This window comes from Lepidochelys kempii, chromosome 20 (genome assembly GCF_965140265.1).
Source record: "Lepidochelys kempii isolate rLepKem1 chromosome 20, rLepKem1.hap2, whole genome shotgun sequence".
Taxonomy (NCBI): domain Eukaryota; kingdom Metazoa; phylum Chordata; order Testudines; family Cheloniidae; genus Lepidochelys; species Lepidochelys kempii.
Genome location: NC_133275.1, coordinates 2,472,717 through 2,496,518, shown reverse-complemented (window position 1 = coordinate 2,496,518; position 23,802 = coordinate 2,472,717). Strand labels below are relative to the sequence as shown.

Sequence of the window (23,802 nt, the reverse complement as noted above, 5' to 3'; positions counted from 1 at the left end):
ATGCGGCATTAGACCTATTCTAGGAGTGGAGAAACAGACTTCCCTGATCCACATCAGAGCAAGGGAGAGGCAGGGATAAAACCCACAAGCCCCCTGTCACACTCAGGCTGGCTAATCTACTACACGAGACATGGCAACATCTGCTCCCTGAGGGCCACGCAGCAATAAGGTGACAGTAGCAGAAGAGAAGAACCTACAGCTGAGCCGAGGCATTTGTGCCACAACTCACCCCTCTGCTGCTGCCAGATGGGGTTTGGAACAGACTTACAAGGCAGGTGAAAATCCTAGCGACCCTACTCAGACTGACCTCAGGGATATTCCGTGCAAAAATCCCCAGCATAGGGACGCTTGCTTTCTCCACCCACACTTCTTTGGATGCGTTAACCTCGCACAATGAATGAGACCAAGGGGCTGAGCATTTACCGTACCAGAATTTAAAAGGACAACTAAATAACTGTTCTGGCACTAGGATCAGACAGCAACAGAGGGTCAGTTTCTCATGCTAAACATCCACGCACTGAATACACCCTCAGGGATGCCTTTGCCTCCTGCCTGTGGTACAGCCAGGCTGGATGACCCTCACCAGAAGCTATGAAGCTAAAATGACCTGATGACTTTAACATCAGAATTTGAAATGCCCCAACTCTCTCGGACCAACCCCAGCAGGGTTAACTAGGCCCTTTGACCTTCCAAAGGAGGTAAGGGAGTTTTCACGCCTGAGTCTGTTGGGCAATACCCAAAACTCTAAAGTGGGGTTTTGGATTTGAAGGGATTTGAAGATCCCTGCCTTTGGTCAAATTTTTTCCTCCCCACTGTTGCAGAGCATGCTATGCTCTGTCCAGCTGCCTCCACCCCAGAGGTGGCTGCATTTCAAGGATGCTGCACAGGATGTGGTGCAAGATGCCTTAAAACCTTTTCGGGTGAAATGGATTACAGAACTAATACAGCCCACATTTCTTCTCTTTCATACACCTACACATACTCCTTCCCCGCCCGCCGCAACACCACAGACCCCAAAACAGCAGAGCCATTCTTCTCTCCAAACAGCAGTGTCACTAGTCCATTTTATTTGGAAAAAAAATCCGTTACAGAATATTTCTTGGGAATTTTGTTTCAAACTTTTCACAACTAGAATTGTTTTCCTTGTCTCGAGAGGTACATCTTTTCCCAATGTTATTTCAAAGTAAAAATAGAAAATTAAATAAACCTCCAGCAAGTCTTAGTGGTTTATCAATCGGTATTGTGAATGAGAAAGATTAGCCCTGCCCTTCCTTTACCAAAGGCAATAGACAGTGTATTGCTTATAAATGCTAAAATGTTCCTCTTCAGGAACAAGGCATCTTTATTTTCCCTTAAGCTCATGGTTAACATTTGGGAGCAGCCTATAACTAAGCCAACCTGCGATTTCAAAGTCTTGGACAGGCACGTCTCGCTGCCACTTCAGTGTGTAATGGCAGCTACCCTGCATCCATTCAGAATATAGCCCACGGTATCTCTATTACTACCCAATCCCCTACAAGAGCTGAACACAGTTTAGAAATGGGAGCAGTTTGTAGACAGATGGAAAAATCTTGTTTATTTCCTTTTACTGACGTAAACTTTGGTAGCATTTGCAAGGTTCTTTTTTTCTTGTTTAAATTTTCAAACTCAAATACTGCCAAGGAAGCAGTTGACCTGCAGAAAAGCACAGGTGCGCTCATCAGAAAGGGTATTGTTTAACAGGCAGGAGGCCTTCCAAGCCAGCTACAGTAAGTGCTTAGACAGAGACCTGGCTGGATAACAAAACCCCCACTCAGATCCGTACAATTCAACCGGACAGCTTTAAAAAAAGACGTACTATAGAAAAGAGATTCCCAGCAGTGAAGTCTAGCCCAGGTCTGCTCACTTCTGCAGCGTTTCCCAAATTCTTTCATGGCACAGAAGGGCGTGTGGGAAGGAGAGGGGCATTCTTCTGAAAAAGCTGACTGTATACAACATAAGCAGTGGCAGCTGTTTTGGTGTATGGGGGAAAAAAAAAAAGAATGCTGAACTGCCCCGTGACGTTGGGAAGTTAAAAAACGCTGGCAAGGTACTGAACTGAAGCTGGTGGGTGCTCCAGATGCCTCTTGCCCTTAGGAGGAGTTTTGCAAGGGATTAGTGGGGAAGAATGGCTTGAATTGAGTGCTTCCTTCCTTACGTTATGACAGTCTCAATTAAAAACAAGCTTATCATACCTGTGTATTAAAAACAGAGCTTAGACAGAAACCAATGCAAGCCAACACTCAACAGGCTGAACGGTCTACAGTCTCGGGGGGGGGGCGACGCGACATAAAATTAGATACGACTTTCCCAATTTTAAATATACAGGCTAAAAAAAGTGAAAAATTCCACACCAAGGTAACAGTTTTAAGTAGAAGAGAAATGTCCTTGCGGGCAGGGGGAGTGCTGGGAAGCAGAGGTGTTATACCATGCCTGCGTACCGGCTCCCTAAGCACATGGCACTTCTCAGGCTTAAATCAGTTGGTTGCCAGATGTAACTGAAGATTTCCCCCCCCCCCACACCAAGAGGGCTCACAAAATCTTTAAAGGGAGAAATGAAGGAAGGGAGGAGGAAGAGAAAAGAAGAGCTGTCTAACTCCCCCTCTCTCAGAACAGTGTAGTCACTCACCTCTTTAACAAGCACGAGTGGTATCAAAGGTTAGAAAGAGTGGGGGATAGACTAGTTTTTACTCCTGGTTTTATTATTTTTGTTTGTTTGAAAGCAGTCTGAAGTTGCTGAGTGAATCCTCCCTCAGAGCAGAGTCAATCGGAGCTGGCTGTTGTCAGTGGGAAGTCCAGGCTGTCTGTCATTGGGGGTGTAAAGAGACAGACAGCACTAGATTTTTATTTCTCGTTTTTGGGGGGGGGACGTGCGAGAGACTCGGGTGCTACATGAGGGGAGCTGGGGCCGTTCAATCGCCGGCTTCGTTCTCTTCTGCTGTTTCCCCCGTGGTGGCGTTCTCTGCGTTCTTAGATGCCTGTGGAAACGAACCCAAGCAGGGATAAGTGACTCTGCTTCGGGGGGAGAACCGCTAACTAATTCTGGAGAGAACCTGGAGAGACACAGGCCCATAGCACCCTGGAGTCTGACAGCCTGCAATACTCCATTTGCTTCAGCATCACCCTTCCCTTTCGAAGGCCAGCCTCCGCCTGCCTCCCCTCCCCAACCCCACTAATTTGGTTCATCTCCTGTCAGGAGCACTGGGCGTTTCTTCCCTTCCCAGGATCTCACTAGTGTTGGTGCAAGAAGAGTTCTCTTCCCCCACCCAGAGAAGTCTCTTGAAGCTCTCCACCTTATCAGCAATACCAGCTCTCAACTGATCTAGTCCCTTTCCCTGCTGACATCTCCCGGAGTGCAGCTCTGCTTTGATACCAGGCTACAAGTCACTATTCCTCAATGACTCCACATCAAGGCTGATCAGTTTACAAGCAAGACAACAGTCTCTCCACCTTCCAGTGTTACAAACTCACTCTGGGATCTGTGAGGCGTGCTGGGTTCTCTTTGGCCTGGCCAGTGGTAAAGATTCTGCAGACCAAATTCTGCTTTCAGTTACACCTGTGCAACTCCCCTCCAGAAAAGGGGCGTTAGTTAGTCAGTCACCCCCCGGCCAGTGAAGAAAGCAGAATTTGGGATGGAGCGAATAATCCCATGATCAACACATGAGCCGAAACAGAATCCATCTCCCTCTTCCACAGCTGTAAGAGCTCTGCTAGGCTACAAGGAGTCAAAATATCTTTTTGCTAAGGCCTGAGTGAAGAGTTTGGGGTCTCCCAAGATGCAGTTAACCTGTATGTGTGTGAGATCCAGCCATTATGAAGTGACACAGCCAAATTACCTTCTTCTTCTTCTTTTTCTGGGTCTTCCGGCTGGCGGAGCTTTGTAGCAGTGCCTAGGAAGAGGAAGAGAAGGTAAGCAGCCAGGGCAGAGAGCCGTTTTCTTTGCTCTGACTGGGGAAAAAGGGAGATTCCAACATAGCAAAACAAGCCTTTGCCAGCCATAAAGGAACAGCAGCACGTCTTGGACGGCTTGGGCTGGGCAATGACACTTGATCTGCACAGCCCCTCTGAATCCCCACGGCCGTGCAGGAAAGGACGACACACCCGTGACCAAGCAGGTGCCATTTGTGGACGAGCCTGCGGGAGATCATGTTCCTGACACCACCCCGTGAAACCAGACTGCAGCTCCTCTTTGCTCTGAATTCCTCTGCCACCTTCTCACATGTGCAGAGCAGCGCATCAGAACCACGCCCCCAGACAGCTCCAGCTGGCTCCGCTCAGCTTCAAAACTAGGTGCTCGGCTTTCTCATCAAACCTTCACTCTGCCTCTGCAGGAGCTTGGCCTCTCTGGGCCTCCGTCCCCGTCAGGGGATAAAAGCACAGCCCTGCCTTACCGGGGGATTCTACAGATCCAAACGACAGAGAGAGAATAAAGAACAACCCACTACTCTGGGGGGACTCATGCAATTCTATGCACATCAGGGAAGCAAACGTGTTTCCTCGGACTGACCTTCAGTTCTGCATCCTGAACCTCAAACTCGGATTTGTAGAGCTCCGGCTCGAAGGGGCCGCAGGTTATCCTCATGGGACCGTTGGGCATTAAAAGCACTGTGAATTTGAACTGGGCGACAAACTCGCCTGTAAAGCAGGAATCGCAGTTAGAGCCAACACGCTGGACTACACATTGACGGTGGGGGAACAGCGCGTAACCCAAAGTCCACCATGTTCTCCCACCGGCGCATCTGCTGGGACAATCGGTAAACTAACACTGCATCTGAAGTGAGTTGTAGCTCACAAAAGCTTATGCTCAAATAAATTTGTTAGTCTCTAAGGTGCCACAAGTCCTCCTTTTCTTACTGCATTTGTAGTGTTTCAATTACGTCCCTCCCCGCTCAGGACAGGATCATTCCTAAAGTAGGTCCTCCAGGCTAACCTTTAAGTAAACCAAACTGACAGCGCTTCCATCACCACACCGGGGAGATTATCCCCCATTGTCCAAAAGATCTCACCACCAGAATTATTCTTACGCAAGACCTGGCAACCAAGGGGTTAAGAGCTACTTAGCGAAGAAATCTCCTGTTTTATTGGGAGCACGTGTCTGCACAGCACCACCCTGCGGGGACATGGCTACAGAGGGAACCTGTCTGATCAGAGCCCTTGAGGGGACCAGAAGTTGCTCTTCCAGCCATTTTGCTCTCCTGCAAGCCCCCCACACTAACGGACTCACCTTCCTTTTCATAGAGGACATTGAAAGGCTGGAGCAGCTCGTGTTTGGCGCATTCCACCACCCCCATCCTGGCCTTCTTCTCATCCTCAAATGCCCTGCAAGAAAGGGAGAGAGAAACAGACCTGAGCTTCTGCCTCTCTCGCTGCTCTAAGGATTGCACAACGGACTACTGTTTTCACCAGAGAAGGGGGAAGCCCTGTGAGCCAAGCTACAGACCCAACCACGCTGCCTAACTTCCCGCTGGGGTTTGGCTGGAGATGTTACTTGGCCCCTCCCCACCTAGAGGCCAGCCCTGCTGCGGTGTGTTGCTGGTAGCAGGTGCATGGATGAAAGCTCAGGAAGGTAATGGAGCTAAGTGAACGCAGAATCCCAGAAAAAGCCCACCGATCTGAGGCACAAATGGAGCATTAACCTGGGAAGTAATTTCTTTTTCCTAAAGCGCACATCAGTCAAAAAAAGGGGGCATCCTGACATCCTGCCACAGCTTTGACTCCACTCTGTGGATACGACAGGACTGTATTTCAGCTGCAACCCCCCACAAGGAACAGGAAGGTCTCAAATCCTCACAGACCCCAGAGGGGTCTGAATCTCCTGGTCGGGGTAAAATGTCAAAGTCAATCACATCCCCTCCCTATGGCTTGTCCAGCTGCAGCAAACCCTGCCATAACAGCACCCTCTGTGGCAGAGCAGCTGTCAAACCGATTTTGCTGTCAATAACCAGGTGAGGGCTCTTGCAAGGCCCCTATTCTGGGCAGATGGGGAGGCCATGAAAGGAAGAAGAGAGAATACCTGAGAGTAAATGGCATAGTGTCAAAGCGCCTCTCCACCTCGCTGAAAAAGGCACGGGAGGTTTTCATTTTCAAGCCATACTGCTTGGAGGGGTCCCTTTTGTAAATGGTAGTTCTCTGGCCAGCATCCTTCGCCTAAAAACACAAACGAGACAAACACAACCAACAGACAGTTGGACTGAGTGCATGCTGGGGCTTCGGTACTCCACAGGGCTTCACACCCACACACTCCCAGCTCTCCCCGAGGGGGTCTCCATTTTACACACAGGGCAATGGAGACCCAAGGAGGTGAAGTAATTGGATCAGCTGTGGAACTCTTGCTGAGAGTCTGGCTCCCAATGCCACGTTCAGATCAAGGGACCATTCTGAAGTCCCCACGGGCATAAAGTGACAGCGTGCTGAAGGACACTCACCTTCCCTTCCCCAGTGCTGACAAGCACGTCAATGGCGTAAACTTCATGGACCTCAAACTCGGCTTTTTCATGGTCCTTCCTAGGCGGGAGAGGTTTGGCGAGTGAGCAAAGTGAGACATCTCTACAAGGGAAAACCTCCTTCGCTCTAATAATATTGCAGTACAGAGCTGGGGGCAGGGGGAGGGCCGCGTACAGAGTGCCACAAGCACACGTGATGCTTTACACACCAATTAGAGGAGCGTAATCAAACCAACATACAGGAGATAGAGGTAAGGCTCCATGGAGGTGCTCTGCTGTGGTTCTAGAGACCTGACAGACAGCCATCGTTCAGGGAATCCTTCGCTGCCCCGGCCACCAGCACCATCTTCAATCATTAAGATGGAAGGGACTTTAAGAAACTTTTTTTTAATCACTTATGTTGTTTACTCTCTGCACTTGGCTCAGCCTAGATCACAGATGGGTCACTTTCACTTCCAGTATGTCTTGCATTAGCTCAATGCTGGAGAGTCCGGACTCCAGCTTACAGATTGATTTTAATTGAAGATATTTAAAACAAATGTCACAGAAACTTTTCTAGTAAAATTTATTCTGTTATTTGTATGGTAGCACCTAGGAGCCCCAAGCATGAACCAGGGCCTATTGTGCCAGGCGCTGTACAAACCCAGAACACGAAGATGGTCCTTCCAAGGTAAGTAGTAGATTCTAGATTTTAAAAAGCCAAAAATCCTCAATGTTGGGTCTAAACAACCAGAACCTATCCCTGAAGGAAAGGGGGGAGCTGGTGGAAGGAAATGGGATATCTAGGTCCAAGATGTGACTGAAAATGGCAGCCTATGGGAACTAATTTGATTGGTCTCAATCTAGTTCCTGGTGAACTTGTGTCCACACCATTAAAGCAATCCACTGTCACAACTGGAAATGGTTGGCGATTTTGCTGGCAGTCGCAGAGGCCAAGGACTGACTTAGTGATGGGGACACTTTCTAGAGAGACCAGCTGACTGCACAGATGCCAGCAAAAGGTTTAGGGGGTAACAACCTTCAGTCACTACCTCCCATCCCAAGCTGCCAAGGCAGAGCATCATAAATTACCTTAATGTAAGAAAAAATGGAAGACTCTGGGCTAACGAACACCCATTATCCCACCCAGCCAGGTACCACAAGACGGGAACTAGAAAAGAGAGGTGATTCTCACTGCAGATCTGGTCTCTCACCCTCTCGCAATACTACTGATAGAAGTGACAATCCCAGAGAGGAGACTTACTTTTGCTGGTCTGTAGGGTTTTGGATGATAGTTTTCTCTCCATCAATCACGTGCTGTTTCAGCTGGTGTGACAGCATCCCTGCCAAGTTAAGAGAATCCATCAGCACCTCAGAGCTGCAAACCAGCTACAGAGTGATTTGCATTGTTAACGCTCCAAGAACATGCCCTTAAGCTTTCTGCTAGAGGGAGAATAGCAAAACTAAAATTTGAGACAGTTTGCCCTTCTACCACCCCCTCCGTCCAGGGATCTCAAACGGCTTCATTCATTAAGTTTCACAACTATTCTGTGACATAAAGCAAAGGTCCCCACTTTAGAGGGGTAATTCCATGTCCTAGGCACAGCCACAGATAGATTCCTTTGTACCACTTCCAACTCCCAGCACAACAGTCTAACCATCAGATCACATCGGCTCAGCGGTGACTCCAGGAGGACATGGTCTAAGCCCCCCCCAAAATCATGCATCATGTGTTTTAAACAAGCTGACATTCTTCTTTGCAGTCTCTGTAGCCTGGGACAGCAGCTACTGGGAGAATCAGCAGTTGCATGGGAATTACCAGCATCCAATGTCTCTGAACGACACATTCTTGAGTGTATCCAGGGTTGCATGGAGGCAGAAATGTTTTTGCCAATGTTTAGATTACTTATGTCCCCCCTGCACAGTCTAGCTAATGGGGCATTCAGCAAATACTTTTGGGCTCAACTCAGTCTCCCTGTCTGCTTTGCAGTACATGTTAGAATTCAGATTCATCAAGAAAAGCCAAAAGGCCGTTCCTAATCTGCTTCCCAAATCATCAGCCACAACACGGAAACTAACATGTCTCCATTTTGGAAGGACTGCGGCCAGTAATGGCAAAGAGATCAGAGCCGAGGCAGAAAACGGCTCCATTTGTTTTCATAAACTGGGTCTAATGCTGCTACTGCCAGTGACCGCATAAATACGGCACCCGACTGTTTCCAAAACAGTGGCTGCTTGACCTCCCTTGACAGCGTGAGCAGCCGCCTCCTCGCTGCAGCCGAGGTGATGTTTTTCTCCCAGAGCGCGGAGCAAAGCATTGGCGAGACCTACACAACATCCCACTCAACAAACAGCCCAGTCCTGGAACTGCAGCTCTCTGCAGCGAGCTGAGAAAACAAGCCTGCTACAGTATGTCCTGGGATTTAACTGATTAGTGGCGACGTGATTTGTTGCTGAAGTAACTGACAGTCACATCACTCCGCAAGCAAACAAACAGGATAACAGAACCTGTCCAGACATTTGTGTTTATAATTTTGATAGATAATTTCCATGTTTATATTTAAGCATTTACTTTCAATTTGTATCCATTTAAATGTTCACAGCTGCAGGAATTTATGGGGAGGTCAAACAATTATTTAATGATGGTAAAAAAAATCAAAGCTTATTAACCACTAAAACACATAATTTGTCAACATCACATGTCGAAACACACAAAGTAACTGTTCTTAAATCAAACTTTAAGTCAGAGATCCCCAAAGTGTGGGATATGGGGGGGAGGGCCCAGACCAGCCCCCATGGGGGTTGGAGGGGAGCCCCCCCAGCCCTGCTCCCATCACCGCCCCCCCACGTCCCTGGCCCCATGCCAGCCCCATCCATTAGCTGCAGTCCTGCTCCAGACCACGCCCCCACCTGTGGCCCCCTAATCCCTGTCCACACACCCCAGATGCTCCAGGGGGGACACGGACAGGGGTAAGGGGATGGAGGACCCTCAAAGGTTTGGGGACCATTGCTCTAAGTTGTCAAGCAGCCCTTTCCTTTCTTACTTTGCTGATCTGTACATTTCAGTGACCCACCAATGACTGTTTTTTCGTTGGTTTGTCTGAATACAGTGAAACTGATGTTTACTGATGGGAATCTAACCCCTCCAAAGCTGAACCTAACTGAGAACTGTGAGCTCAGCTCCCAGACACCTGTTCAAACATTATGATCTGATTTGTCTAAGATGCTGCCAAGGGCAACTTCCTACTCTCCGATTCAGAATGGTATTACTGAGAAAACGCCAACCAGTTAACGATCGACAGGAGCCGCACACACACACTGCCTTATAGCATCATTCAGCAAAGGATCCCCAAGCAACTTAAACACATTCCCTCACCTACACAGTTAAACATCCACATTGTACCAACGGGCAAACTGGAGGCACAGAGGTTAAATGATTTCCGCCCAGTCTCACAGGGAGCCTGCAGAAAGCTTGGGGGAGAGTGCACCAGAGCCCTAATCCGCGACAGACATGGAGCCCTACTCAGAACCGTCAAAAGCTTCCCAAGGTTTTGAATTGAGTAGGCCAGGGCTCCCTGGATAGGATTAGTGCACCTTTACTTCTCCTCTGGCTGTCACTTGCTCTGAACTCAGCAAGACCTCACCTTCGATCGGCGTGCAGTTAAACGAGTGCGCTATTTTGTTCCAGGCATCTGTCACTTGTGTGTTCTGTGGGAGTAAAAAGACAGGAGAACAAGTCAAGATTTTAAAATTCAAGCCACAGACACACCAGGGATTTCATCTGTGTTCTGCAATGAAACCAGTGCATTTTCTAACTTAACAGCTCCTGCAACATCCACTAACATTTAGGGAGCTGAAACAATCACAGGTTTTGTGTTGTTTTATACCCGCAAAAATGACAAGGTAACAGCAAAAATACAAATCCAGAAGAAAAAAAGGTGTGTTTTGTGCTATGGCAGTGGTCCAAAGTCCCCATGGTGCTAGGCACTGTACACACACATTGTAGGAGACAGGTCCTAATCTGCAATGCGGATACCACTAGGATAAACCAAGCGTGGAAGAAAGGACTGGAGCATTATCCCGATTTACAGACAAGGAGCTAAAGCCCAGCAAGATTAATTCACAGGCCACAGGTCACATAGTAAGTCGATATGGTCGGGGGCTGGTAACATGGATGAAAGGAGAATGTCAACAGTATTTGAGAAGTGCGAACACCAAGGACAGAAGTGTGGTTTAGGGCCCCAAGGGGGATGGTTAAGAGGAATGGCAAGAAATCAAGAGAGAGAAATTTAAGCCAATTATCAGGAAACATTCCCGAACAGTGAGCTCTATTGGAATGTGACAGTCTCCCAAGGAAATTGGTGCAAACCCCATAAATCTTATCCATTTAAATAAGCCCTTTGGCTTATCCAAGGTATCTGCAAAACCCTCCAAGATGCAGGTCACAGACACAAGCCAGCAAGCGTGACAGGTTCACTCCCTTTGGCTCTCTTGCTCACCACACCTCAAACTGAAAAGCAAGCCACCAACCCTGTGAAACAAGGTTCATCTGACCATGTGGTCTGCTGCCAGTGACTCGTAACCCTTAAAATGGCTAAGGGTGCTCAGCTGTCTTCAGGGAGGGACCCACAGGCAGTAGTACCAAGCTCTTGTGTAACGATGGCTTCTTCCCAAGGAGAGCTCAAATCCTGCTGGACAGTTAATGCTGTACACAGCATTAAAGCCACAACACTCCACGCCACATAGCTCGTGCTCACCCCAGAATGTGGCTCAGCTGTCTATGGCCAGCTGGCTGTAGTTCCCCACACAGTTGATCCACCCCTTCCAGAGAAGGTCACAGCTTTCTATTTCTACATGTACAGGGCCACAGAGCAAGGGGAGGGCGTGCGTGTGCATTCCTGACCCTCTAGATACAGCTGGGCAGCGCCAAACCATTCTCACCTGGTTTCCGGGTTTTACCAAGCGCAGGGCAGCTTCAGCACAGAGGTGAGCCGCCTTGACAACATCAGCTTTACGACCCGTCACCGGGGTTTCCTGGAAAAAGTTGTCTGTTTTTGAAACATGTCTTTTCCCCCCTCTCTAGGATGAATTCTGTGCTAGTGGGAGCTCCTATCCTGACCTCACACTGAAATCCTCCATCTGTAGTATGGCAGGACGCCCTTCCCTCCCTCCCACCCACTTTGCTAACCAATCTCAGGCTAAGCATGGAAGGGACCCTGAGGAGAGGAGAGTTCAAACTTCCCAGCCTATTCAGCCATCTCCACTCTGTCAAAGGGGCTAGCTACTGCCAGCTGCAGCTGAAATTCATTGAAAAACTGAAATGTAAATGCCAGAGGTACAGGCAGGAGCGCTGTATAACGTGTCTGCCATTGCTTGAGACCCCAGAACCACATAGGACAAAGCCCTGGAGATCGTCCTTTAGCAGGCAAAAGCGGATCTAAGGGCTCTTTCTTTTCTTTCTATTATCTAGCCCTAGTATCAATCAACATGTTCATGAGAGAACTGCTGCCCCCAGGAGCTTGTCTATGATTCACTAACATCCTCCTCCGGGAGCTACAGGTAGAAACGCGAGTTTAAAGTTTGTTTACATGACAAGTTTATTCAAATTTTACAAATATATTTTCCCCTAGGTGGCAAGTCCCCTGAATGCTATTTGCGTACGTGACTTCCCTACGCCGCAACAGATGGACTGTGCCATCAACCACCCATGTCCTGCAAGCATCTCCACCAGCACACACCAGGCCTGTACATGTCACGCTGCCCCTGAGTGAATACAGCCACCTGCAAGCCAGTGAACTGCAAGTTCAGGCAGGAGAAGTGTGTAGTAGGGACTGGGTCTGGAGGCCATCTGACTTGCTGTCCAAATCACCTGAGCTCAGAGCTGCAAAGGTGAACACAGCAGCCTCCTGTGGTGGCAGAAGGAACAGGATTCTCAACCTTAGCCAGCTGGGTGCAGCAAGTCCAGTTTGACAGATCTGCTCCATGAACCCAGGACACTGTCCCCTCAGACTTTCCCCCCAGATCAGCCGGTAAGTGCAGGTCACCTGCAGCAGCTCAGCGAACATTTGATTTGTTTCACATGTGCTGTGTTTGATCTACTTTAACGTTCAAACAGTTCAGCGTTCCGGCTTTTAGAAGGTGAATACTGATTGATTGGTTTTCACACTGCTTCTGTTAATGTTCTCCAAACTCATTGATGCACAGACTTCTGCTCTGCTGCCAACGTCAGGTGCTCTCTCTGCAACCAGGGGCACTCAAGCGTGGGCTTTTATATCCTGCTTTTGCTGAACCTCGCCTGATCTGAAAGTAGCATGGGAGAGATCTCCACTCAAGCCACAGGCAAGAAACATACCTTTGCTGCATCGATGATAAAACTGTGTGCTACATTTGCTATGAAGCCATCCACATGGACGCCCAGGTCACTAACACAAAGAGGAAAAACAGGATTAGTTGCAGGCAGGGCCTCACAGCTCAGGAAACTTCTTTATGACTTCTAAACACATTAGAGGAGCAGGGTATGTTTCAAATGCATCACTTGCCAGGCCAATACTTCCTAGAGTTAGGCAGTTTGTAAACACACTTAACAGATCAAGCAGCAGTAAACAGCAGAAGCCAGAAGCCAACATTTAACTCACAATAACATAGCTCAGACACTTACATCTTGACCAAATCTCCGTCTTTGAGGATATAATCCTGGTCACTCTTCAAGGGGGAGAAGTGACAGACACAGTTATTTACCGATATACTCGTCGGGAAGGCAATACCTATGAACAAAAGGAATAGTGGTGAGATCGCACCTGCGTGCACTTCAGAGATACTGACCCTGCTGCCAATGCACTACATACAGGACTCCATGCAGCCAGCACCCCATGGTCCATCTCACAGAGCAGCAAACAAGCGATCTGCACTTGGGTCCAAGTGCACACGTGATTCAAAGCCTCGACCTGCTGTGCACATATGCAGGATACAACCAGGAGTCTAGTGTTAGTCTCTTCCGACGCACCGGAGAATAAAGCGGTATAATACCAGAGCTGCGCTAGCTCATGCTGCGACCTCGGCAGCTCGCTCAAGCTAAGCCGGGCCTGTCAGTGCCCAAAGAGAGATCGCCACGGAACGAGGAATTCCCCCAGACATCAACACATTACACTTGAGCGTCAGTTCTAGGGATCACAGTGCTCCTGGAGGTGCCATCTTTCAGATTAAATGCAAAAGCACTGTCTTGATCACCTGTAGTCATTAAAGATCCAACTCAACTAATTATATTTGGAGTAACTAGAACCCCCCCTTCAGCTTCCATAGGCTACAGTATTTGGTTTTACCTCCTGTCCTAAACTCATCAACAGCGCACACCAATAGCCCAGAGGTGACAGACATTTGTGTGATTCGTTTAGTATGCATATACGCTAAACTCTCTGAGATCTTTCAGGAAGAATGTCAATGTGGAAAATCAACATTTGATTACTATAAACTCAGGCATCTGCCTTGAACTTGGGTAAAACAAGTCAGCTCTAGAAGAGAACCAGTCTCTTGATCATTTGTTTTTAACTGTCCCTATTGCTGTTTTAATTGTCTACGTTGTATGTGATATGGGAGATACGGATGTAGTACATTAAAACAAACAGAGTGCTTTCATCAAGAACAGAACTCCGCTCGTTTGGAGCGTGTGAGACTGAAGCAAAGCTAAACAGGTCAGCAACTCTTATGACATACAAGTGAGGAGACAGCTAATCAATTGAGACCACAAGGCAATATGGTTTGAGGGTCGGAGCACAAGTAAGGAAGTCATGAATTTCAAAATTTTTATCTCAGCTCTGGCTGTGACTTGCTGTCTCCTATTCGGGGAAAATCAAAGCCTCTAGGGTGTCTGTCTCCTCAGCTGAGCACCTGTCCGTGGAGGAGGACTGATGAATGGCGTACAGTGCTTTTGAAATGCAAAGCACTGAAGTACCGACATAGATCAGTTGAGGTTTGGCACGGATTTTTTTAAAGCATTGCTCTGGGCACAGCCTTTTGGCCAAAACACAGAACAAACGTTTGCTGCGTCTCTCAGCGTCAGACCAACTGCAGCCCAGACAGACAAACATGGAAGAACTGCGTTTAAAGCAATCATCTTTCTCTCAAGAGACAGAGACCTCAAATATCCAGGGCCAGGAACCAGGACGCTCACCATGGCTCTTTATGTAGCCATGGAAATCTTGTGAAAATTACAGACCAGCAAGTATGGTGGGTCTTATTAGAGACAAGGCATTTGTCTCCAAAACAAAACTAGTTTGTCTCAGTGGGCATGGCCAATTCAAGTGTGAAACTCAAACTAACCAGTGCTGTGTGGAAGCTGCTGTAGATTGCTCCTTAGAAGAAAATGTGGGGTGAGGGTTTTTTGGGCGACAGTGATAAGCATGAAGCCTGGAATCCAGCATTCAGAAAGTAATCTTCATTATGGATTTCAGTAGTTTCACTGTATGGTGTGATGTAAACAAACAGAAAAGAAAAGAGCCCTGCATTGAAAAAGGAACCCTTGAAACTGTACTTTACCTTTTTTCATTTCTTTCTCCTTCTTGAAGATTTTGCCAGTCTCTTCCATGATCATGGCATCCCCTTTCTCACACAGGCTGAGAACAGACCCTCCAGATTTAGCTGCTTCAACCACTGCGCGCAGGACCCCTGGGTTCAAACACACAGTGTTGTTGAATCTGAAATGGATGCGTTAACTAAAAAACAGCCAACAACTTTAAAAAAAGAGACCCTTCATAGATGACAGTGCTGCAGGAAGGTTTAAAATTGGTGGCTCAACTTTTCATCCCAATGAGTACACCAAACATGCACAAATTTGATTTTTTTAAAATTATTTTTTACGACTGGCATCCATAGACACTGACTCAGGAAGTCCAGCAAGCACTACCGTGCTCTGATTGCAAGAGCATGTGAACTTTCACAGCGACTTGCACACCTGAAGTGTTGAACTCTAGATGTCCTTGAAATGTCAAACACCTGTCCACTCCCACCTACACACACACAGCAAGGTCTGTTTAATAAAGGAGTCAAGTGGAAGCATTCCCACATTCCTTCCCTTCAGAAGTCAGGGCTTTAGAAACAGGTTCAAAAATGACCCAGGAGACAGTGTGTGTCACACATCAAAGGAACAAGGGCTGCTATTGTGGGTTTCAAGGACTATTATATATAGTTTCTCATTGGGACAGGTCACTTGGCACCAGAGTTGGCAACAGCACAGAACAAGTGCAGCTTTGCTACCTATGTTAGCCTTAACACCGTGCAGCCACCTTTCCTGCAGTTGCACATGGAAACGTTTCCGAACTAACCCTTTGCTTCCTTTCATTCTTCCTAACTTCATAGACAACGTGCCGCACCAGATGTTACAGAACACTATATTCCCAAGTTACAAAACACTGCATGGATTTTGTTTTGGAGGTATTATAGTTTTGCTTTTCGATCGCTTCAAAGGGCTTTATCAGGATGCTCAGATCCCATCACAGAATACAAGGTAAATTTCTCTCTTTTATAAATGGCTAGAAAATATTCAAAGCATGGGGCTGTTGCTGAAGTACTCCAGCGTCACATCTGTGAACAAATCTTGATTGCCTTACTCACAAGAGTAGTCCCAGGGAAGTCTCTGGGATTATGTGAGAGTGAACAGCAAACAGGTTTGCGCATTAGCCAATAGTCAGTATGTACAGGCACTGGGAGCCAGGGCTTTCCTTCTGCTTCCAGATCTACCACTGGCTCTATGCCATTACTTCACCTCTGGGCTTCATTTCCCCCCTCCTCTGACAAAGTGGATAATTCTTATCTATTTCACAAGGGAGCCGTGAAGCTTACAATTTTGTAAAGTGCTTTTAGATCTCTGGATAAAAGGCATTTGCTCAGAAATATCTTCCCCAATTTCTTCTATGTGGGGGAAGAGCCTACTTAATTTTTTTTAACTTAATTCATCGTTTCCTCATACAATCACCTTCCCATGTACTACATAAAAACTGTAAATTTGGAAGTGGTTTTTTTAAGTATATCTAAAAACCATCACAAAAACAGCATTTTCTGTATGCCATCATGTTGTGAAGAATGGGCAGCCTGAAAATATGAAGTGTTAAAATTCACACAGAAGCAAAACAAATGGCGATCAATATCCATTAGGGACTGGGAAAGTTACAAAACAGTTTAATAGCACTGGCCAAGGAACATCTATTAACTGTACTTTGTACTTATACAGGGCCTCATTCCATGAATTAAAAGCACTTTACATCATTAAGTACATGTACTATGTTGTCAAGAAATTAAGAGAAAATCAGGAAAATTTAAAACCTTGTCACTATTCTGGATTTTGAATGTTTTACAACCATGATGTACAGAAAAGTACTGTGACCATTTTACTTTCCCATGAGGAGTGTCCCCTACATGCCATTAAACTGATCTGAACAGATTAAAAGAATTTAGTAAATCTAATGTTAAAAAAATTATATAATACACAGGTTGGGAAAAGAGTGTCTGTACATCTGTGTATAGTGCTTAGATTATCCACAAATACAAAGTTTCTTTTTAAAAGTCATATGCTCCATAGAGTCCACAATCAGCAATAACCCAAATTTAGATGAATAGATTTAACAATAGTTTAGATAGCAGAATCCGAATACTCAGGTAACATCACTCATGAAAAGTTGCACAGAGATTTGGTTGTGGAAAGCAAAATATATCAATGAGTGGAGGTTGTCCCTCAGTAATTGAGAATTAGGTAGGTTGTCCATTTAGAAAACACAATCCATGAGCCAAGTATGTCAGTTTGCACTACAAACTGTCTAGATCTTGGAGTTAAATAAATCCAGCTTGCGGATACACGTTCACACATGGCTGGTAAGACTCATGTTTGCAACCCCCCACCCAATCTACTAATAATGAGCCCGCTCCCCATGCCGCCACAGCCTTCCTTCAGCAGGATCCGTCTTTAAAAGGGAGTTTATTAAATGCAGCGATTGCTAAGGGCATCAAGGAAGCGCTGAAAGGCCGGTGGATCCCGACTCCAAACCAGTCCGGCCAGACTGTTCAGCGGCTGTCACTGTTCTCCGGAGTTACCAGTTGCCACCATGAATGATGAAGCAAAAAATAATAATAATAAAAATAAAAATAAAGAGGAAGCGGAGCTGGGGGCCGAAGCCGAGCGCGAAGCAGGGACCCTGCGGGGCGCTGGGTCTCGGGTCCCGGCTGCGCCCCGCAGCCGGGCTCGGCTCGGGCCTGGGAGACGCCGGCGGGACTCTGCCCCGGGGGTCCCGCCCCAGCCCCGCCGGGGGCCCGGGAACAAAAGCCCGGGCGGCGGGACGCGGGCGGGCGGCGGGAGCCGCACATGGCAAGGGGCGGAGGCGCCGCCGGGCCATGTGGCGGCACTTCCCGGCCGGGGCAGGGCGCTCGCGGCCCCGGGAAAGCCCGGCTGCCCCCCCCCGGCCCCCTGGCTGTCCAAGGCGGGGGGGGGGCTAGGAACCCCCCCGCCACTCCAGCCTGGGGGGGGCGCGGCCGGGCCATGTGCTAGGGGCGCTCCGAGGTGCGGGGGAAGGAACTGGGCCCTCCCCGGCCTAAACTGGGGGCGGGGGGGGCTCTGCCACCGGGCCCCCCCGGCCACTCGTGGGGGGGTCAGGGCATGGCCCTGGGGGGGAGGGGGCGCTGCCTTTCCCCCATTAGCGGGGGGGTCCCGCAGGGCACCCCGGGGGTCCCAGCCCCCCCCGGCGCTGCCCAGAGCGGATCAGAGCCGTCACGTCCCCCCCCCGCCCCGGCCTCGCGCCCCCCGGGCCCCGCACTCACGGTTGGCGATGTCCCCCCCCATCTTGTACTTGGTCACCACCAGGTCCTCGGCGATGGTCAGCTCGGCCGCCTCCTCCTCGCCCGACATGGTGGGCGCCGCCCGGGCCCGGCCTGGCCTCGCCCCGCGCTGGAACCGCCGCCGCCGCCGCCGCCTGAGGAGAGACCCGGCCGGAGCGAGCGAGCCGGAGAGAGCGCGGGCTCCGCGCGGGGCACGCTGGGGAGGCGAGTCCCCGCCTGCTGAGCCGCCGGACTACGACTCCCGGCAGGCGCCGCGCGAAGGGGAAGCGGCCCCGCCCTCCGCCGCGTCGAAGACCACGGCTCCCGGCGTGCAGCGCGCCCGGGGGAGCTCTCGCGAGAGCAGGGGGCAGAGTCGCGCTTTCCAAGATGGCGGGTCGCAGTGCACGCTGGGAGTTGTAGCGCGGGGGGGCTGAACTACAAGTCCCAGCGGCCTGAGGGGCCCTTAGTTAAAGAGGGTTGGAGTGGAGGGGAAGCCCTAAGGGTGGGGGGACGCAGGGGTGCGGCCCGGGGGAGAGAGGGGGCACCCCAAGGGGGAGGGGCACCCTCAGGGAAGAAGGAGGGGAGCACGGTGGGAGGGGGAGGGGCACGGGCACCCAAAGGGGAGGGGAGCATGGAGGAGGGGCACCCCAAGGGGGAGGGGGAGAAAAGGGCACCCTTGGGGGGGAGGGGAGTACGGGGGGAGGGGGAGAAAGGGCACCTCAAGGGGGAGGGACACCCCAAGTGGGGGAGGCACAGGAGCACCTGGGGAACTGGAGGGACCGAGGGTGCATGCTGTGGGGAGGGGTCTACCCCAAGATACCCCCTGCAGGACCTTGAGCTGCAGCAATGGCACCCAAGGGAGGGGGAAGAAGCTGCCTCCTCCAAGCGCCCCTTGGCATGGGGCATCTCCAGGGTCTGCCTGCCCTGGCCCCACCCACTCCTCACACCAGCCCATCTCCCCTCCCAAAGCCATGCCAGCAGGGACACACGCAGGCACCCCATGTTCATCAGCTTCATTTTTATTTTGTCTTAAAAAAACAACAACATTAAAACTCCTTCAGTGACGGGAAGCACAGAAAACTGAGAGAGACGGCACGAGCGAGGGTTTCCCACGTGGGGGTTCATGGGCCCAGCCAAACCCGGCGTCCCAGCCCTGAGCATGACGGATGCCCAATGCTTGAGAGGAAGGCACCAACCCCCACCCACCTGTAACAACGCACCTATGGCCCCGATCTGGCAGTGAGATGCATTTGGAGAGGCCCTTCCTTTGCACTGCCAACGCTCACAGTGTATGTTTTTGCATTTTGTGTGTTCTTAAAGCTTCATATTAAATAAAGTATGGTTCTAGTCTTAGTGGCTGCACCGAAAAGCTTGAAAATACGACTCCTTGTGAGACCTAAAGGGTCAGACACCAGAAGGCAAATTAAAACAGAATACCCAAACCAAACTCATTTAAAAAGCATCCAGCTGAGCTTGTGATTTTTGAATACTTGAAGTTGGCACCGCTGCTCATAAAGCCCTCCTTGACTTTAGAATATTTGTTTGCACGGTCGCAGAGCACAGCACACAGCGTACAATTTCCTGACTTCACCAATGTTGTATTCATTATGGCCATGGTATATCGTACACTGCAGTTTGTATGTAGTTGGTTTGCTGAGCTCATGCCACAGCAAATTTGTTGACAGGGCCTCTCTATTAATAAATACATCCCCAGTTGCTACAAATGAGTCCAACTCTATGCATCTCCTTCCACAACCAGAGCCTAAATATGCAATAGTAGTCTATTCCCTTCGAATGTTGGGACTTTTATCCTAGCCTGTGTCACTACAAATGGTTTTACTATTCCTGTAAGTGTCTCATGCTTTTAAAAAACAAAACACTAAAGCTATTTCATCCTGCGGCTGAGAGTCCCACAGGTAAAATTGTAAAGCTCAGAGATTTCTTTTAACCTTCATTCCACCAGTTCTGACACACAGCAAGACAATGGAAACAAGGACAGGAGGGGGAAAAAAAAAGTACTCCCCACTTTCCAGAACAGTAATCTTTATACTTTGAAAATGTACAAGGAGGGGGCTCTTCTGGAAGATCCAGGCAAGGCTACTGGAGGCATTGCATGTGTTTCTTTAAAAGAACTAATTAGCAAATTGGATTGGCTCAGTTTGCACCTGATCTTCCCCAGCACCCCTGCAGCATGCTGCTATGGCGAGCTGCCAAGTTTACATGGCCTTTGCACAGGTGTAAACAACCTGAAGAGGATTTGGACCCGGTGATTTCATCAGAATTAGTCCAGTTGGAAGCAAAACCGGGATCAGCCCCTTTGAGTTTAGTAGGAAGGTGCAGGCCCAGAGCTGCTGCCCCTGTGCTCAGCTCTGCCAGGTGGCTTTTGGTGTGTTCCTTAGTTCTTTCTCCTTCGGAGAGGCTGGGAAGAAAACACAGCAAACCCCGCACCCTGTCATGCTATTGATTGTTATTAGAACCCAGGAGTCCGGGCCTAGCAGGCTATCGGCTCCTGCATTTAAAACAAATAAAAACGGATGGAGCAGTGCAGCCTGGTTAAAGCACAGAACGGGTGGGGAGACCTCAGGCTTGTTTCTACTTTTCATTCTGAAATACAATAAACCCTTCCCACGTGAGAACGTTTTTCTGCAGAGTTAGTGCCACTTCCCAGCAGGGGGCAGAGTGGCAGCTTTTAGACGTGTGCCAAGCAGGGGCCCGGTGCCTGCGCTGGTTCCTTAGCCTGGACGTGCAGGGCTGTGCTTTAGGACAGACGTGTCACGCACCCTGCCCCACGCTGGGGGAGGGGAATCACGAGTCGGTACTTCCCCAGGGCTCTAGCAGAGGGGAGACGGTCTCACTGGACACCCCAGATCTGATCTCCAGTCTCTGATCTCCACAGCCAGTTCAGGGCAATGGGGCTGGCTCCCCCTGCTTGGCCAGCTGCAACCGGGAGGGGAGGTGCCAGGGCGGAGCCCGGGGAGACCTGCCACACGCTCCCTTCCAAAGGCCCGTGCAGGTCCCCGCTCTAGTCAGACATTCGTACTATCATCTGTCCCCCATCCCGCCCCATCCTCTGGCTGAGCAGGGGGGGGGGGGAGAGCTGGGGGGAAATGCACCTGCCCCTGCCCCTTACAGAACTCAGAGAACGGAGGGGGACAGCCTGTTCTAACTGCTAGACACCCATTTCCTCCTGGAGCTGGGAGCAGAACCAGGATTCCTGGCTCCAAGTGCAGCTGGGAGCGCAAGGAAGGACCCCGTTCCCTCTAAGAGTGGGACCAGAACCCAGGAATCCTGACTCGCACGCGCCCTGTTCTAACCCCTAGACAATGCTCCCCTCCCAAGGAGTCGTCGCCTTCCGCCACTTTAACCAAGGCTGCTCAGACCCGCTGTGAGTCCCCCAAGTAAATTTCACTGACATCCCACAGCCTCAAGCGGAAAGAATTCAGAACCCCGAACTTGCTTCATTGGGGGTGGCAAGGAGGGCACAAGTGCTCTGCTCCCTGCAGAGGACAGAAACAATTCAGCAGCCCTTTGGCGATTCCAGACACACAGCTCAGGGAACAACAGACACTGGACACAACAGACAGCGCGGGCCCGTGACAAACACAGAGGCCCTTGTCGGAGGAGAGGAAAGACAGGGGAACGCAGGTTAGAGCCCCGGGCAGGGACGCAGCCCGCGAGCCAGGCCACCCTGCTCCAGCTTTGCACGTGGAGTGAACCACGCCACGAGATTCAGTGCAAAAACATCAACTTCATTGCTTTCCCACGGGCTTGGGGTGTCGTCCCCGCCCCCTGCCCCGCTGGTTACTATCTCCCCAAGCCTCTCATCGGGCACGGCTTCCGCTGGGTGACGGGAGGGGAGGGCAGAGGTTGGAGCCTGCTGGCCTTCCTTTTCTTGGGCCCCCGGCTGCGATCACCCCAAGGCGTGTGCGCTGGCTCTGATCACCCCAGTTTATACTGGTGTGAATCAGGAGTAACTCTGGGGGATCGAGAGCAGACGCCGGCTTCTTACACCAGTGGAAATCGGGTGGAATGGAACAGAGCCCGACCCACCAACTCTCTCCTACGCTGCGCCTAGCTCGGTGGCAGCAAGGGAGGGGGCAGCAGCTGTTGGGGAACCCCTGGTTTGCAGGGGGCCAGGAGAGAGAGAAGGCTGGGGCAGGTCTGCCCAGATCTCTCCCAGCGTTTTATAAAGGTCTATAGCTATTACTCCCTACGTGGCCCTGAAGGGGAAACTGAGGCCCAGAGCAGTGAGTCTGTGACACAGAACTCAGGAGTTCTGGCTCCCAGTCCAGCATTTTACCCACTAGACCCCAAACCAGCAGCCCCCTCTTCTGTTCACTTCACCCCACGGCCCTGCCTGGAGCAGCTCCGGGATTCTTCATATCCAGGTGTAAACAGACCCCCACCCCACTGTTTGCTTGATTGGGGGTGAGGAATGAGGCAGCCCCCTCCTCCAGCTGCTCCCCACCAGGGGCCCTTCCATGCTTGATCCACAGCTGGACCCCAAACGCCCAAAGCACCTATGCTGGGAGCTCATGACAGGAAGCTTTTCCCACGGGGGGGAGGGGAGGACGCGGCCCCTGACTCCCCTGCCCACCTCACCAGACGTAGACATCTCTCCTGCGTCCGTGTGTCTGTGATCCTGAGGCAGAAAGGGGGAGGGGGCTGCCCCCCCCCAAGACTGGTTTGATTTCACAGTGGGGCAACGCATTGCCCCCCAGCTGCCAGAACTAGCCTGCATCCCAGCATGCAGTGGGCCCAGTCACAGGGGCAGGCCCCCGCCCCCGCTGCCCCGTTAAGGGGGCGTTCGCCGTTTCCGCCCAGAGTCGCAGCAGCCTGTAAATACCCGCTGGGGATGGGGCAGGATGTTCGCTCCCAGCCCCCAGCGGGGCTCGTTCGGCGAGGAGCAGGCAGGAGCCCGAGTCCAACGGCCCTGCCCCCCCAGGGACAGGCGGGTTGGGCATGCCCCCATTGCCCCCTAGGTCCGCAGGGCGTCCGCCTTGGCGAACAGCCGGCTGTGCCAGTAGTCAGGGTTGTCGAAGGCGCAGTCCGAGGCTTCCAGGCTCCGCAGGGGTTTCATGAAGCCGTTCTTGGGGCAGGGCGAGCTGGGGCAGCCCGGGCCCAGCCCGCTCCCCGGCGCCAGGATGGCCTCCATCACCTCGTAGCCCTGCTCCTCGGGGGAGCCCCGTGGGACGGCCGCGCTCATGCAGGTGTAGTCGTCCTGCCCGGACCCCGGCGAGCTCAGCACGCTGCTCAGGGACTGGCTGAGCTTGGGCTGCTTGTTCATGTATTCGTAGTCCTCCTCGGCCCAGCCGGCCGCGGGCAGCGGGGTGGTCTGCATGCTGCCCAGGGAGGCGCTCCGCTCCGAGCCCAGGTCCATGTACTCGTAGCCCAGCTCCTCCAGGGAGGCCGGCCGGGGATGCGGGGGCCTCTGCTGGGGCTGCGAGGGGCGTCTGTTCATGTACTCGTACTCCTCCTCCGGCTCCGAGGCGCGGCCCAGGGGCCCGTCCTCCGCAGCCCGGGCGACGCTGGCCGCTCGCTCTGCAGGCGGAAGCCGATGACAAGC

At 50.9% G+C, this 23,802-nt stretch overlaps 2 protein-coding genes across 3 annotated transcripts in view; both read right to left on the bottom strand.

The window, feature by feature from the left end:
- Positions 1–1,026: 1,026 nt before the first annotated feature.
- Positions 1,027–18,441, bottom strand: PA2G4 (proliferation-associated 2G4). The gene is made up of 13 exons (XM_073319302.1): positions 18,240–18,441; positions 14,973–15,101; positions 13,099–13,204; positions 12,793–12,862; positions 11,382–11,474; positions 10,085–10,148; positions 7,705–7,783; positions 6,444–6,522; positions 6,032–6,165; positions 5,243–5,337; positions 4,526–4,653; positions 3,855–3,908; positions 1,027–2,996 (listed from the first exon to the last, which is right to left on the bottom strand). The coding sequence occupies exons 1-13, from the start codon at positions 18,325–18,327 to the stop codon at positions 2,931–2,933; spliced, it is 1,185 nt and encodes a 394-aa protein (XP_073175403.1). The 5' UTR covers positions 18,328–18,441; the 3' UTR covers positions 1,027–2,930.
- A 799-nt stretch (positions 18,442–19,240) lies between these two features.
- Positions 19,241–23,802, bottom strand: part of ERBB3 (erb-b2 receptor tyrosine kinase 3) — a 39,908-nt gene continuing 35,346 nt past the window's right edge. For both annotated transcript variants that reach the window (XM_073318611.1, XM_073318612.1), the window contains one exon: positions 19,241–23,777. In XM_073318611.1, coding sequence (XP_073174712.1) covers positions 23,215–23,777 — 563 coding nt within the window. In that variant the 3' untranslated portion in view covers positions 19,241–23,214. The remainder of the gene's footprint in view (positions 23,778–23,802) is intronic.